At 34.5% G+C, this 14,668-nt stretch overlaps 1 protein-coding gene across 1 annotated transcript in view; it reads left to right on the top strand.

The window, feature by feature from the left end:
* LOC123530964 (glucocorticoid-induced transcript 1 protein-like) overlaps positions 1 to 13,070 on the top strand; it is a 59,817-nt gene extending 46,747 nt beyond the window's left edge. The window contains exon 8 of the mRNA XM_053517410.1: positions 2,495 to 13,070. Coding sequence (XP_053373385.1) covers positions 2,495 to 2,672 — 178 coding nt within the window. The 3' untranslated portion in view covers positions 2,673 to 13,070. The remainder of the gene's footprint in view (positions 1 to 2,494) is intronic.
* Positions 13,071 to 14,668: the final 1,598 nt, after the last annotated feature.

Raw genomic sequence — 14,668 nt, 5'->3', positions numbered from 1 at the left:
GACCTCTCTAGAGGCCATATATTTCATGAGATCTTCATGAAAATTGGTCAGAATGTTCACCTTGATGATATCTAGGTCAAGTTCGAAAGTGGGTCACGTGCCTTCAAAAACTAGGTCAGTAGGTCAAATAATAGAAAAACCTTGTGACCTCTCTAGAGGCCATATTTTTCATGGGATCTGTATGAATGTTGGTCTGAATGTTCATCTTGATGATATCTAGGTCAAGTTCAAAAGTGGGTCACGTGCCATCAAAAACTAGGTCAGTAGGTCAAATAATAGAAAAACCTTGTGACCTCTCTAAAGGCCATATTTTTCATGGGATCTGTATGAAAGTTGGTCTGAATGTTCATCTTGATGATATCTAGGTCAAGTTCGAAACTGGGTCAGGTGCGGTCAAAAACTAGGTCAGTAGGTCTAAAAATAGAAAAACCTTGTGACCTCTCTAGAGGCCATATATTTCATGAGATCTTCATGAAAATTGGTCAGAATGTTCACCTTGATGATATCTAGGTCAAGTTTGAAAGTGGGTCACGTGCCATCAAAAACTAGGTCAGTAGGTCAAATAATAGAAAAACCTTGTGACCTCTCTAAAGGCCATATTTTTCATGGGATCTGTATGAAAGTTGGTCTGAATGTTCATCTTGATGATATCTAGGTCAAGTTCGAAAGTGGGTCACGTGCCGTCAGAAACTAGGTCAGTAGGTCAAATAATAGAAAAACCTTGTGACCTCTCTAAAGGCCATATTTTTCATGGGATCTATATGAAAGTTGGTCTGAATGTTCATCTTGATGATATCTAGGTCAAGTTCGAAACAGGGTCATGTGCCATCAAAAACTAGGTCAGTAGGTCTAAAAATAGAAAAACCTTGTGACCTCTCTAGAGGCCATACTTGTGAATGGATCTCCATAAAAATTAGTCAGAATGTTCATCTTGATGATATCTAGGTCAAGTTCGAAAGTGGGTCACGTGCCATCAAAAAGTAAGTCAGTAGGTCAAATAATGAAAAAACGTTGTGACCTCTCTAGAGGCCATATTTTTCATGGGATCTGTATGAAAGTTGGTCTGAATGTTTATCTTGATGATATATAGGTCAAGTTTGAAACTGGGTCAACTGCGATCAAAAACTAGGTCAGTAGGTCTTGAAATAGAAAAACCTTGTGACCTCTCTAGAGGCCATACCCTTGAATGGATCTTCATGAAAATTGGTCAGAATGTTCATCTTGATGATATCTAGGTCAAGTTTGAAACTGGGTCACATGCCATAAAAAACTAGGTCAGTAGGTCAAATAATAAAAAAACCTTGTGACCTCTCTAGAGGCCATACTTTTCATGGGATCTGTATGAAAGTTGGTCTGAATGTTCATCTTGATGATATCTAGGTCAGGTTTGAAACTGGGTCAACTGCGGTCAAAAAGTAGGTCAGTAGGTCTAAAATTAGAAAAATCTTTTGACCTCTCTAGAGGCCATATTTTTCAATGGATCTTCATGAAAATTGATCTGAATGTTCACCTTGATGATATCTAGGTCAAGTTTCGAAACTGGGTCACTTGCGGTCAAAAACTAGGCCAGTAGGTATAAAAATAGAAAAACCTTGTGACCTCTCTAGAGGCCATATTTTTCATGAGATCTTCATGAAAATTAGTGAGAATGTTCACCTTGATATCTAGGTAAAGTTCAAAACAGGGTCACGTACCTTTGAAAACTAGGTCAATAGGTCAAATAATAGAAAAACCTTGTGACCTCTCTAGAGACCATATTTTTCAATGGATCTTCATGAAAATTGGTCAGAATGTTTATCTTGATAATATCTAGGTCAGGTTCAAAACTGGGTCACATGAGCTCAAAAACTAGGTCACTATGTCAAATAATAGAAAAAACGACGTCATACTCAAAACTGGGTCATGTGGGAAGAGGTGAGCGATTCAGGACCATCATGGTCCTCTTGTTTTCAAGAAAGCAATTAAACTCAGGTGAGCGATATAGGGCCATCATGGCCCTCTTGTTACAAAATTATGCCCCTTTTTCGAAATTTTTGTTGACACTTTTATATGTAAGCTAGTATCTCAGTACCCACTTATGAGAATGGACTGAAACTTAACACACCTGTCCACTGCCATGAGCTTATATGCATTGTATAGGTCTCATAACCCTGTTTTGCTTTTTTACAAAATTAAGCCCCTTTTCCAACTTTTATATTCATTCGTCACACTGTTGAATAGTCAACTCAAGTGTTGCTGGCCTCCGACAGCTCTTGTTGGTATATTACATCATTATGAAGTAGGTACTTTTTATGTATGCAAAATTATAATCATTTTAGCAGGAGGGAAACCTTTAAAGGCTGAGGGAAATACTGTACAACTAGTTCAGATAAATGATAAATCTTTGTCAGTAGTTGAATATTCCTTCAAAGTTCACAATGATTTCCCAGGTAGATTCTGATTTGCAGATCTCTTGAATTATCACATAATTTGTATATGAATCTGAATTTTTCAGGAGTGGTAGGCCGCCTTCTATTAAAGAGCCATTGTTATTTTGCCCTATCCAAGGTCAAGGTCAGTTTGTGTTGAAGCCGAGCATCAGTTCTGCCTTCTGTCCTCTCAAGAACAAGAACATGTACACTCAGGGAACCAGTTTCTCACAGACCACGCCCACCAGCATAGAGGGACATTAGGGGCAGCTATTTATTGATTTTTCTCATGTTAGTTATAATTATTATTAAATGTACATTGAAAACTGTCAAAGAGCTCTATTTATGAACCATTCCTGTATAGTACTAGATAAATGTGTCCTCTTTATTACAAAATTTGAGTTTTGAGACCAGTCTGTAAAACACAGCCTTGCCATTGGTCAATTTCAGAAGTGTGCTCATAAACAGCCAGTCAGATTTTAGAGTTTTGTGACTGGTATCCAGATTGTTCTTTGTACACTAGGATCATGGACATTAGTTCAATTGAGTTTTAAGAAAGAAGTTGCCTCTGGATAGATTAGATGATCAGCCTGAACAACTGCTGGGAATTTTCAATTTTTCAATATATAATGCACACACAGTAATTCAGCACACGATAACTTGCTTATGGGTTTAGTACATCATTTTGGTTTGTCAAGTATGCGATTTCAATTACAATTTTTTTTAAAGTATGATCACTAGTTTTGATTGACAATTTTTGAAGATAACTTGTTTCAAAAAGCATGTCTTTCAATCAGATTGTTTTGAAAATTTCTGATAATCCCATCTTTTAGTTTTTGAAGTGTTGAATATGCATCTTTTGGCTACATTTGCTTGTGAAAATAACAAACAGGCTAAAACCCCATTAACATTTTTAAACATATTAAAAAGGGGGGTAAATGATTTTTATGCCAAGATTTTTAAAATTTGAAAAAGTTTATTGCACATAATATTACATGCCAGTATCGGGTATCCTTCATAAAAAATCATATTCTGAAATTTTTATGTTCATTTTATGTTTGATTGTTTAGAATGTGCTACGAAAGTACCATGTATTTAAGATGCTATCAATGAAAACCTCCTTTCGCTGTCCTTGTTTTTTTTCTCTCCATCTGTCAGCTGCAGATTACATCAGAGTTGAAATCAGTTGCGCTCTTTGGAATAGTTCCCAACTAAATCATTGAGAAATGTGGTCTGAATTAGAAAAGGCAGATAGTTTGTTCTAGGGAGTAAGAAGATTTGCGAAGTGCTATAAGGAGTTGATTTTTGTGTGCATTTCTTTTCATTGATGTAATATGTGATAATAAAAAATGGCATCGTGCCAAAAATGGGGTTTTGCTGTCTAAACAATACAAAACGTCTTTAATTTAGGATAAATTATATGTAAGGCATGCATATCGAGGGTTCAACGCAATAAAGGTGTATCTACATATAATAACTATATGTAGATACGCCCTTATTGCGTTGAACCCTCGATATATGAAAACAAAAGATTTAACCCTTATCATGCTGAACACGACTGCTTCTGCCTCTGCAACCAGCGTAGATCATGATCAGCCTGCACATACGTGCAGTCTGATCATGAACTGCACTGTTCGCCATTCAGTCAGTATCCTTTGGTAAGCACCCCTTTTAACAGTTAATGGTACTACCGAAATTGAAAGATGGACAAGTTCATTATAGAAATTTAGCAGGAATGCTGAAATGCTTCCTGTGACATTTATAAAATCACTGTCAGTAGATGAAACTGCTGAAGTTCTAGAGTTGCTGTCGTACTTAAGTTTATTTCACAATGTTGAAAGGGAGAATTAATGTACTAAAAAATCAGCTGGTACCAATTAGTATTTGATATACATGTTAATAATAGCCCCCTACAAAAATGTAGTTCTATGGACTGTAGCATAAGACTTCCAATCAGGAAGTCAAAGGTTCGGGTAGTGGGCGAAGTGGTACTTGACTGAAGACAGTACATCCAAGGTCATTCATTCGGTGTCTGATTCATGTGGGAAAGTTGTCAGTCACTTGTGGAGAACAGTTAATACTTGGAAAGGGTCTCTAAGAACTGGTTAGGTTTACCAACTGTCGTATTTAAATGAAGCTCTGTTGACAAAACGGTTTTGGATCCAACAGTAAACGACGAATGCCACAAGTAGTTCATTGATAGCAGACGTTCATACAATTTTCGAAGCAAGCTAGTTTGTTTTTACAGGAGAATGATTACCCAGCACTTGAGAATGCTTAACTGCTTTCTCTATGGATGCAATTTCCGGCACTTTTGTTATGACCTTCATAAGCAATATGAAGTAATGGCCTATAATATTATATATTATGCCTTGAGTGCTAAAAACGTCATAAACTGTCTTTATGGTAATATTTTTACTGCTTCGTAAGTAAATGGTGTAAGAAGTATGTCTGGTCGAAATCAAGTGAAAGAACGTATTCTCAGCATTTATAGAATCTTGATGAAAAATGTCTGAAGAGCTGAACTACAAGAATCTCTAAAATTATTCAAAAAGTATATGTATATATTAGGTTTCTTATGCCAGTAAATATGCTTTAAAGTTTTTTTTTGATATTTTGGCTTTATTTTCTGAATCTAAATGATATAAAATCTGTGACTTTGGTAATGTTGGCTTTATTTATTTTGCAAGTATAAGTGTAAACCAATGCAGTTCCCGTAGTGATAATAGATTATGAGAAAATTTAACCATCATTATATTTCTCCACACATGGATCTGACCAGCATGTTTACCCATACATGTAGCTGTGATAGATGGTGACTTATTCCTTCACCATACAAAAGTAGTTTACTTTTAATTGCATGGAGAGCATAGCAGAAATAATGATTCAATTTACATCATTGTTTATTAGTGACATACCCAGCAGATAGGCTTTATTTGTAACCCTGACAGTTGTTCCTGTCTGAATCATAATATACGTTAATACTAAGAAAATATCTGTACATATTTGTTAAATTATTTTTATACGCTTTCTTTGACTTACTGTGTTTTGCATGATAATGTTAAATACTGTTTTAAGATATATTTGTACGTTATCTGTATATTATGAAACCTGGAAAATTATTTGTACACTCAAAATGGCATCGGAAAGAAATTCACGAATAGACTGCAGCTGTTCTGCAAAATGTGCTACATAAACGTTAGGGATTTTTGTGAGGGGGTGGGATAGTCATTTCATACATTCAGAAGTTTGGATTTTGGGTAAATGTTTTAAATTTATATATAGAAGACTACCCTTACAACTGAATGGGTTAAATGACAAAGTGATAGCCCCTCTGGCCAACATATTCTTTTAAGTTAGAAAATTGTTGCCGATTTGCTTTTATATATTTCTTCATCATTCATAGCAGAATACTGTTTAATTGTATATTTCCATAGGAATGAAATTTTCATGGTATTTGCCAAAACTGCTATTTTGTGGGATTATGCAGGATTATGACTTTGTGGATATTAACATTTGAGCCGTGCCATGAGAAAACCAACATAGTGGGTTTGCGACCAGCATGGATCCAGACCAGCCTGCGCATCCGCGCAGTCTGGTCAGGCTCCATACTGTTCGCTTTTAAAGCCTATTGGAATTAGAGAAACTGTAAGCGAACAGCATGGATCCTGACCAGACTGCGCGGATGCGCAGGCTGGTCTGGATCCATGCTGGTCGCAAACCCATTATGTTGATTTTCTCATGGCACGGCTCATTTGAAGATATGAATCTGAATATTTGTTAGGATTTTTTTTTCTCCGTAGATTAAAGCAGCAACAAAATCCAAGAAAATTAGGCTATGATAGGGTATTAGATGTCTGTTGAATAAGACTGTACTAATTCCTCCTTACTGGTAAAGAAATCTCATTGTCACATTCAGCTCTGTGCATTTCATCCGAGTACATAATTCACCTCTGTGCATTTCGTCTAAGTACATAATTCACCTGTGTGCATTTTGCAATGTTTAGTATTTGATGTTTTGATGTAGTCTTGACTGTAAGAAATAATTGAGGGTTATGATTGACACGGAAGTCTTAAGTGATAATGATGACTATTAAAAGATGGCTGCAGTCTGTTTAATTACAAAAACAAAAATTGTTGTAAAACACAAGGGCCTAGTTTTGTACTGTTTATTAGTTTTGCTAGAAAAAAAAATTAGAGAGATAAAAAATGGCTTTAGAATTTTTTTTGTTAATTGTTGCAATTCATTGTCAGAGTTGGCCAAGTAACCCTGATTCTGCTTTTCACTTAATTTTTGTAAAAACAAAAAAAATGTTTGTTTTATATTTGCTTTCTTTGAAATTGAACAAAAATGGCATTTGTTTTAATTTCTATTTTAAATGGAAAAGTTGACACTTCCAAGGCATTGTGTGAGTACTTAAAAGGGTTGCCGGTCGTTGTTGGGACATTTATTTAGGTCTGCTTATCTTCATGCTTGTGTGTCAATTTCAGAGGATGTTTTTTTTTTTTTGTCTTATTTATGGTATTTTTATGACAAAGTTTAGAAGTAATGCGAAAGAAATATTTAATGGATTTCAGATTCTGCACTGAAATTTATACACCAATTAAGAAGAATGAATGACACTACACATATCTTATGTTCTGTGACCAAAAAATGTGGTCTCTTTAAGTCAATGTACAAGTCTCCAACGTACTGCAGACTTCATGGCTTTACAACAGTATTTTCGAATTTTGAGGTGTTTTTTTTATAGTTTTTCATGTGTTGTCATACCTGTGCTTAAGACAACATGACAGTATGAAGGGAGACAACTTAGCTCAAATAGTACTACTTGTTTCATTCCACAGATAAACATTTTGCTCTGTATCTTAACTTATGAGTTAAGAAACACTGGGGTTTTTTTTGGGTTTTTTACTCTTCCAAGTTTGGCCTTTGTGTACAGGGTTATCTGTACCTTGCGTACAACTTTGAGAAAAAAAATTATTGCTTCTCATTTTCAGTCATTCATTTAGTTTCATTATTTCGTATTTGACAAGTTCAGTAAAGTCCGTCCCTTTTTTTCCATGATTGTGGCATTTGCCTGTATTTTGTAATATTTTGTCATTGTATAGGTAGGTTATCAAATTGTCATATTGTTTATTCGTGTTGAACTTACATATACCTGCCTTTGCGGCAGTATGTACATTTTTTTCATTGTTTACACAATAGATATCCCAGAAACTATCAGTACGACAGTGATGTTATTAGGAATTTCATTACTAGCCGTGTTTTTGTGATATGTTTATTTTCTCTGATTAGTTGTAAGCTTGATTTGTTTAATGACAACTTAACCTACTTAATGTTGGGCTACAAAGAAAAAAATTGATTTTAGAACAACTCACCCTCATCGCTCAAGATTGAAAATTGATAGGGTTGGTTTTTTGTCATGTGTGTTATCAAAGACTGCTTGTAAAGGCTCAGTGGTTCTCTCTAGATGCTGGTCCAAACCCAAAAGGACACTAGGTGCCGTTTGCCACCAGTAAAGATCGGAAACTTGTCTCCAGAAATATATCTTTTAGAAAAATTCAAATTTGGCCAGGCTCCTAGTTGGAAGACCAGTCTTTGAACGGAACTGTTTATCACGACATGTAATGTGATTTGGTATCGCAATCTCAGATGAATCTCTTCATTAAATTACTGTAAAAGCACATATTTTTGCTGGGTCAGAATTTCACGCATTTGATATTTTGAGTATGTTCGCAAGGTTTAATGTTCGCAAAATTGAAAAAACAGTATCATACCTGAATTCGAATTATACTAATGGTGAATATTTACGTGATGATTAATTTTTGCGAGAAGTAGGGCCTCGCGATATAGTGAAAATTAAACCCTCGCGAAAATTTCGGCTTTTACAGTATGAAACTGAATGCATGCTTATTCAATCAGATTTGGAGATAGTTGAAAATGTTTTATCTTTACCAGGAACTATTCATTCCACAAATACAGGAATATCATTTTGCTATTTTGTTGCTTGATACATAGATCATCCATTTGTAAAGAATGTTTTCTATAGATATTAATAATAGATACCATAGACATCATTAAACAATGAATCATCCATTTTGAAAGTTCATTTATTTGTTCATGTTTGGACTTGAAAAATTGTAGGCCACCAATATTGGTAGAGTGATTCGAGTGCTACATTTAAAATTGGGAACAGTTTGTAGAAGGAAGGGGCTGTGTCCATTTTTAAGAAGTTAAATTCCTGTGTTTAGGAGTTCTTGCGGAATGAACGGTAAAATATGATTGGCAAATCTATGAAGTGCGCTAGCAATTCATGGTTAATTTGCAGGTCATATTCTGACGTTCATTTCTCATGAACTCCAAAAATAATAATTTCACTTCTTATATTTACATTTTATTAATTTTCCATTTGTTAACAAGTGTCTTTTAGGAATAACAAATATTTTGTTGTATTTAACATTAGAATCGCCATCCCAGTCATTCTGTTCACCAGATAGAACAACAGTTGTGACGTCATCTATGGAATATTCTCCCAGACTGCATATGGGTGTTGCCAAAATAGTGGCATGTTTACTCTAAGTAGTGTTATTGTAACTTTGGCACCTTTCCTTTTGAAATTTGTACAAAATAAACATTATAATTTTCAGTGTAATGAATAGGGAGAATGTAAATATTGTTATATTTACAAAGTGTCTGAGTTTTGGCTTTGTTAACAGACTCTGATGATATTACAAGACAAACTTTTCTTGGGTCATAATTTATCATTACTAATCAAATGAACACATTTTGACATTAAGTTGACAGGTCCTTACTTTTAAGACATATGTATTAGAAGGTTAAAAAAAACTGTAGTTTTATCAAATTGAAATTGCATTAGAAATATAACATGGTCTCATGGGTTAGTTGGAGGAAGTTTATAGAAACATATAAATGAACTCATGTTTTAGATATTTACAGGGAGGGAACAGTGTTTTTGGTGTGTGACTTTTTGTGACGTTGGGTCCATTAATATATTAGCTTTAGTGTTGTATGACTGGATAAGGGAAAAACTGCACTTTGGAGTTTTTATGTTAGCAATGTAATAAATTGTTTCGTTAATTGTTAAATTTGTAACGGTAGATCATTTTGAACAAATTGTTTTTTATCATACGGGCATTGAAATACCCATACTGGTCTCTTTGACTGTCCATTTATGTGTTTAGACATTTGCTTGTTCAACATTTTCCATTTTAAACATCATTTGCTTGTCCAATATTTTCTGTTATAAACTTATGGCCTATGGATGTTTCTAAATGTAGAAAGAGTTACACTGTTTACTAAACATTTTTAGCATTATTTTTGTACCATACTTGAGCTGTGCCATGAGAAAACCAACATAGTGGGTTTGCGACCAGCATGGATCCAGACCAGCTAACAGTTTCTCTAATTGCAATAGGCTTTGAAAGCGAACAGCATGGATCCTGACCAGACTGTGCAGATGCGCAGGCTGGTCTGGATCCATGCTGGTCGCAAACCCACTATGTTGGTTTTCTCATGGCGCGGCTCACTTATTAAAAACCTTTAGCAATCTTTCTTCTCCCTTAGCGCTAACACTAAACCAGTCTATAGTTTCTCTGGCACAGTTTATTAAAGAATGTACAATATGTATAACATTTAGTATGGGTCAGTTTATTGGCAAGCTTAGATTTTCTGTGTATTTTTGGCAAGTTGGATTGAAGGATAAATGGAAAAGTTTTGAACATAATAGAGTTACTGAGTATTCAAAAGTGAACGCTATTTGTAAATACCCGTTCAACCTTAGTCTTACATACTGCTGTGATAGAAATTATTGTTTGGAGGGAAATCCATTCAAAAGACTCCCCTTACCTTACCTCCAAACAAAATACACACTCCCAAAGATTTTTTTGTAAAGGCTACATCATTATTAAAACCTGTTGCAGTCTCGAGTATATTGCCAGTGAAACTACAGACAGGTATCCCAAAATACCAGAAAGTATTATTATAAACACCTTACACACTTCTGTCAGCTGTAATTGGAATCCATTGTACACAAAATGAAATATCATTTCAGTGTGAAATTGTTGAATCTGTATAGATATAGAATCAGATAAAATAGTTTCACACTGAGCTATGTGAAATGTGTTGCAACTGGATAAGATTGAGGTAAAGTCACAGTCTAATGTTCAAGGTCAAAGGTTACACGTTTGGAGACAAGTCTTGATTAAAAAGCGTTTCATTATTGAACGGTTTATTAACCAGTTAGATGCTCAAGTTTGATTTAACCAATCAGATGCTGAGGTTTGAATTAACCAATAGGATATTGGAGTTTGAAGTTACCAGTGCTATGAATTAAACAATCAGATGCTGGAGTTTGAATTAACCAATCAGATGCTGAGGTTTGAATTAACCAATCAGATGCTAGTGTTTGAATTAACCAATAGGATGCTCGAGGTTTGAATGAACCAGTCAGATGCTGGGGTTTGAACTAACCAATCAGATGCTGAGGTTTGAACTAACCAATCAGATGCTGGAATTTTGAGATAGGTCGCCAAACGCTGCTATATAGCAAGGGATGGATATTGCAGTTGGGTAGAAGTGTGAACTGTAAGGTGTGGAAAAAGACATCTCCTATTCAGTATTTTAATTTTAAGTTACCTATCTCTAGATTATTTTTTACAGTATTTTCCTGTTAATGCTTTTCAGAAAAGTGACAACCTTGTAACATGTTTTGTAGGACATCTTGTCTTTGACATTGTATTGGTTAGATGGCTTCTAGATAAGTTTTTTCATGCCTCAGTTTTTTTTTGTTCAAAGCTTAAAATGACTATTAATGCTTTTACATATACTCGATAGTTTTATCCCATATTGTGCATCTCTAAATTGTAAAGAATTTTCCAGTTCAGTTTTCACAATCAATTTTGAAATATCAGAAATAGCATCATACATGTACATGTTTGAGTGGAGTATACATTTATTGGGTCATATTCCATTTTTCCATTCATTATAGCAACATCTGATGATTCAGAATTTATTAAATTGCACATCAGTCGGAAATTACTCTTTTGTTATGTTTTCAGTAACTTGAATCTGTTATATACATGATAACGTTTTTGGTATGTGCTGTTCCAGTTTACATAACAAGACTAGACTGTCACATGACAAAACAACAGCCAAATTTCTTTAAAGAAAAATATTGACTTCATGATTGGTCTCTTACTGGCTGTTTCTTGTCTATAGAGTAAGCTGATTGGTCAGTTGTTAGCAGCCACTTACAAATGACCAAAGTTGATTGGACAGTTATTTATAAACTTGTCTGTAGCCAATCAGATGTAACATTACAAAACTCAAAATTATGTTGTCTGATGGTGATGAATTGTACAGATATGCAAATAATAGTGTGTTATTCTAGTTTTTACTAATGTTAATGTTATATTTTATGCTTCGACCATGTTTCTATTGATGTTATTTTAACTTTAGTTACTTGTGATAGTTGGAATCTTAAGGAGACATATGCCAGTTTTAGCATTCCTCTTTGTGCTATTTTCACACCATATTTTTTAAATCTAAAATTATTTGCCTCTAAAGGGCTTTAGTTTTAAGAATGGTGGTTAGGTTTTAAGTATGTTTGAACTGAAAGTGAAGGAAACTTAAGTTTTACAGCTACTCGGTAATTAATTTTTAGACTGTCTCATAAAATAATATGTTCTAAGATGTGGAAGTGCTTTTAGAATTGTACAGGGTCTTTTTGTACAAGATCTGTACTTTAATTTACTTCAGTTCATATAGAATAGAAATTGGTTCTTTGAGGCATTGAAATGTCAGGAATATTGATACCTTATTTCATTTAGTTTTGAAAAGCCATTTCATGAAGTCATCAAAATGTTTAAAACCATTTTATCAAGTTGTTTTATTAGCAGCTTTCATTTGAGTACATGTAGTAAGTTGTCAGTTGCTTTTGTAGAATCTTTCTTGAAACTTTCAGGAAACGTTACAAAAAAGTTAAACCAATTTCAAAAGCAGATTGAAATATTGGATGTTAATGAAATGGTTTGAATTTCTTCTACATTTATGTTGTAAAGTGGAATGCTTTTTTACTCTTTCGGCCAATCGCTATAAAAATAGTTTGTTTTGTTGCCTAAACATAAGACAAATATTTTTTCATGTTTAGGCAACAAACGTTCAATTTTGGCAACATTAAAATTGTTTTAAATGTCTGTAAATTGAAAATAGTGCCTAGGTATAAATGTTTTTTGTCAGGTTGTGAAATATAATAGATCTTTCCTTACATTGTATTGCTAATTATTGGTTATGTACCAATATTAGATTTAACGTAGATATTTCGTTAAATATTTCAAAGTCTGATTATGGTCTAGATATCCCGTGAACTTTTAAAAATATTTAATAAGAAAATAAAAGTACTGTAATTTTAATGTAAATTTTTAAAAGCATCGAAAGATAATTTCTCAGTTCGCAATAATCTCGACTATATTTATATACGAGTTTGAGTTTTACTTCATTTTTTTCCACTATTTTTATACCAAACTTGTCATGAATACGGCTGTTTTTCATGATGAATTGTTAGTTATTAAAAACTGGTATTGTATATAGTGAAGATTTTCTATTTCTGCTCACTGATACAAATAAAAATTTGTTATTTTCTACCATGTCTTGTTGTAGTTTTCTTCCAATAAGTTTCAAAGGTTATACCGTCAGTGTTTAGTTAAAACAACATATATGTGAGAAATGAATGGCAGTTTGGAAGTTTTTAATTTTATACACCAGTCCTGTAAACAGATGTATTATGTGGTGGCATATGTTTTTGCCTTTTTTTCTGCCATATTTCGTGTCCAGAGCATAACTTACTAACGTTCAAAGTATTGACTAAAAATAGCATGCAAATTGGTGGCAATGAGACAATATGCCGAGCACATGAAGTAGTTTGGTAGGTCAAAGGTCAAGATCAAAATCGGAACACAAAGGTCAAAATTCGTGTCTTCATCAGAATTTAAAACCATTCAAGATATTGATTTTAAACTGCGTGTTGGTAGGCCGTGATGAGACTGTGCAGAGCATATGAATGAGGTCAAAGGTCAAGGTCAAGGTCAAATCTCTCCATTTTGTGTGCAGAGCATAACTTAAAACCAACCATTGTAAGTTTTGACATAAAGGCAGGTGGTGATAAGACAGCGTGCAGAGAAGTAGCTAGGTCGGTAGGTCAAAAGTCGAGGCATAGTAAAATCTGGTCATCATATTTCATGTCTGGAGCATAACTTAATACCCATTCAAAGTATTGACTGCAAACTTGGCATTTAGATAATTGGTGATAAGGTAGCCTGCAGTCAAAGTGCAAAGTCACAAACAAAGTTAAAGGTAACTTTATTTACCGTAGTTTATGGGCTTCTGAACGACCCTGTTTTTAAGAACAGTTAAAACCAATTATACCTTACATGTACCCATCTACAGCTTGGTCGACTGAGGCAATCATACAGTGCCTTGCCCAAGGACACACCGCAATAGGAATAGCCAGGAATCGAACCCGTGGCCTTCACCTCCGTAGGACAGTGTCTTAGCCCTATTAACCAATGCGTCCACAAGTTCAAATGTCATTCTGCCTCAAGTATTTTATGTCGAAAGCACAACTTCGAAACTATTCATGGTACTGACTTTAGACTTGGAATATAGGTTGATGGTGAGAAGACGATTTGAAGAGTGCAATATCCGCACCCCACCCCCTATACCTTCCAAAAAATCAATTATTTATTGTGACTTACTACTCCGTCACCGCTGCCACACATAACTCCTCACCTACCGCCACATTATATATACACACACCCTGCGACACACATCGAAAAAAAGTTTCTTTGAATTTTACTTTCCCCCTGTGATCTAAAACTTCGGGCGTATATTGTCTTGTTTTACAGGGTATTTACGCGAAGTGTTGGCCTCCACGCATACGTACCCAGAATGAAAGTTACTTAATTCGAAATACAAGTATATTCGTGGGCAAAATCGCATCTCGTATGATAACGCAACGCACGTAAATACATGTAAATATAAAAAAAACAACAACAAAAAAACCCCCGGATAAATGGGCTAGAAGACTAGGTCTTTTAGTCAATATATTTCGTGGATATTGGAATAAAATCACTTTAATATAGCTTCTATGGGGTCAGTAATATGCTGACTTCCTATTGTAAGATAAACCCTATTGTTTTAGAGCACAGTATGTTAAAGGTCACCAAGACATTGAGTATTAAAT

Source organism: Mercenaria mercenaria, chromosome 11, assembly GCF_021730395.1.
Source record: "Mercenaria mercenaria strain notata chromosome 11, MADL_Memer_1, whole genome shotgun sequence".
NCBI classification, from domain to species: domain Eukaryota; kingdom Metazoa; phylum Mollusca; class Bivalvia; order Venerida; family Veneridae; genus Mercenaria; species Mercenaria mercenaria.
This window is presented reverse-complemented; position numbering and strand designations above follow the sequence as displayed.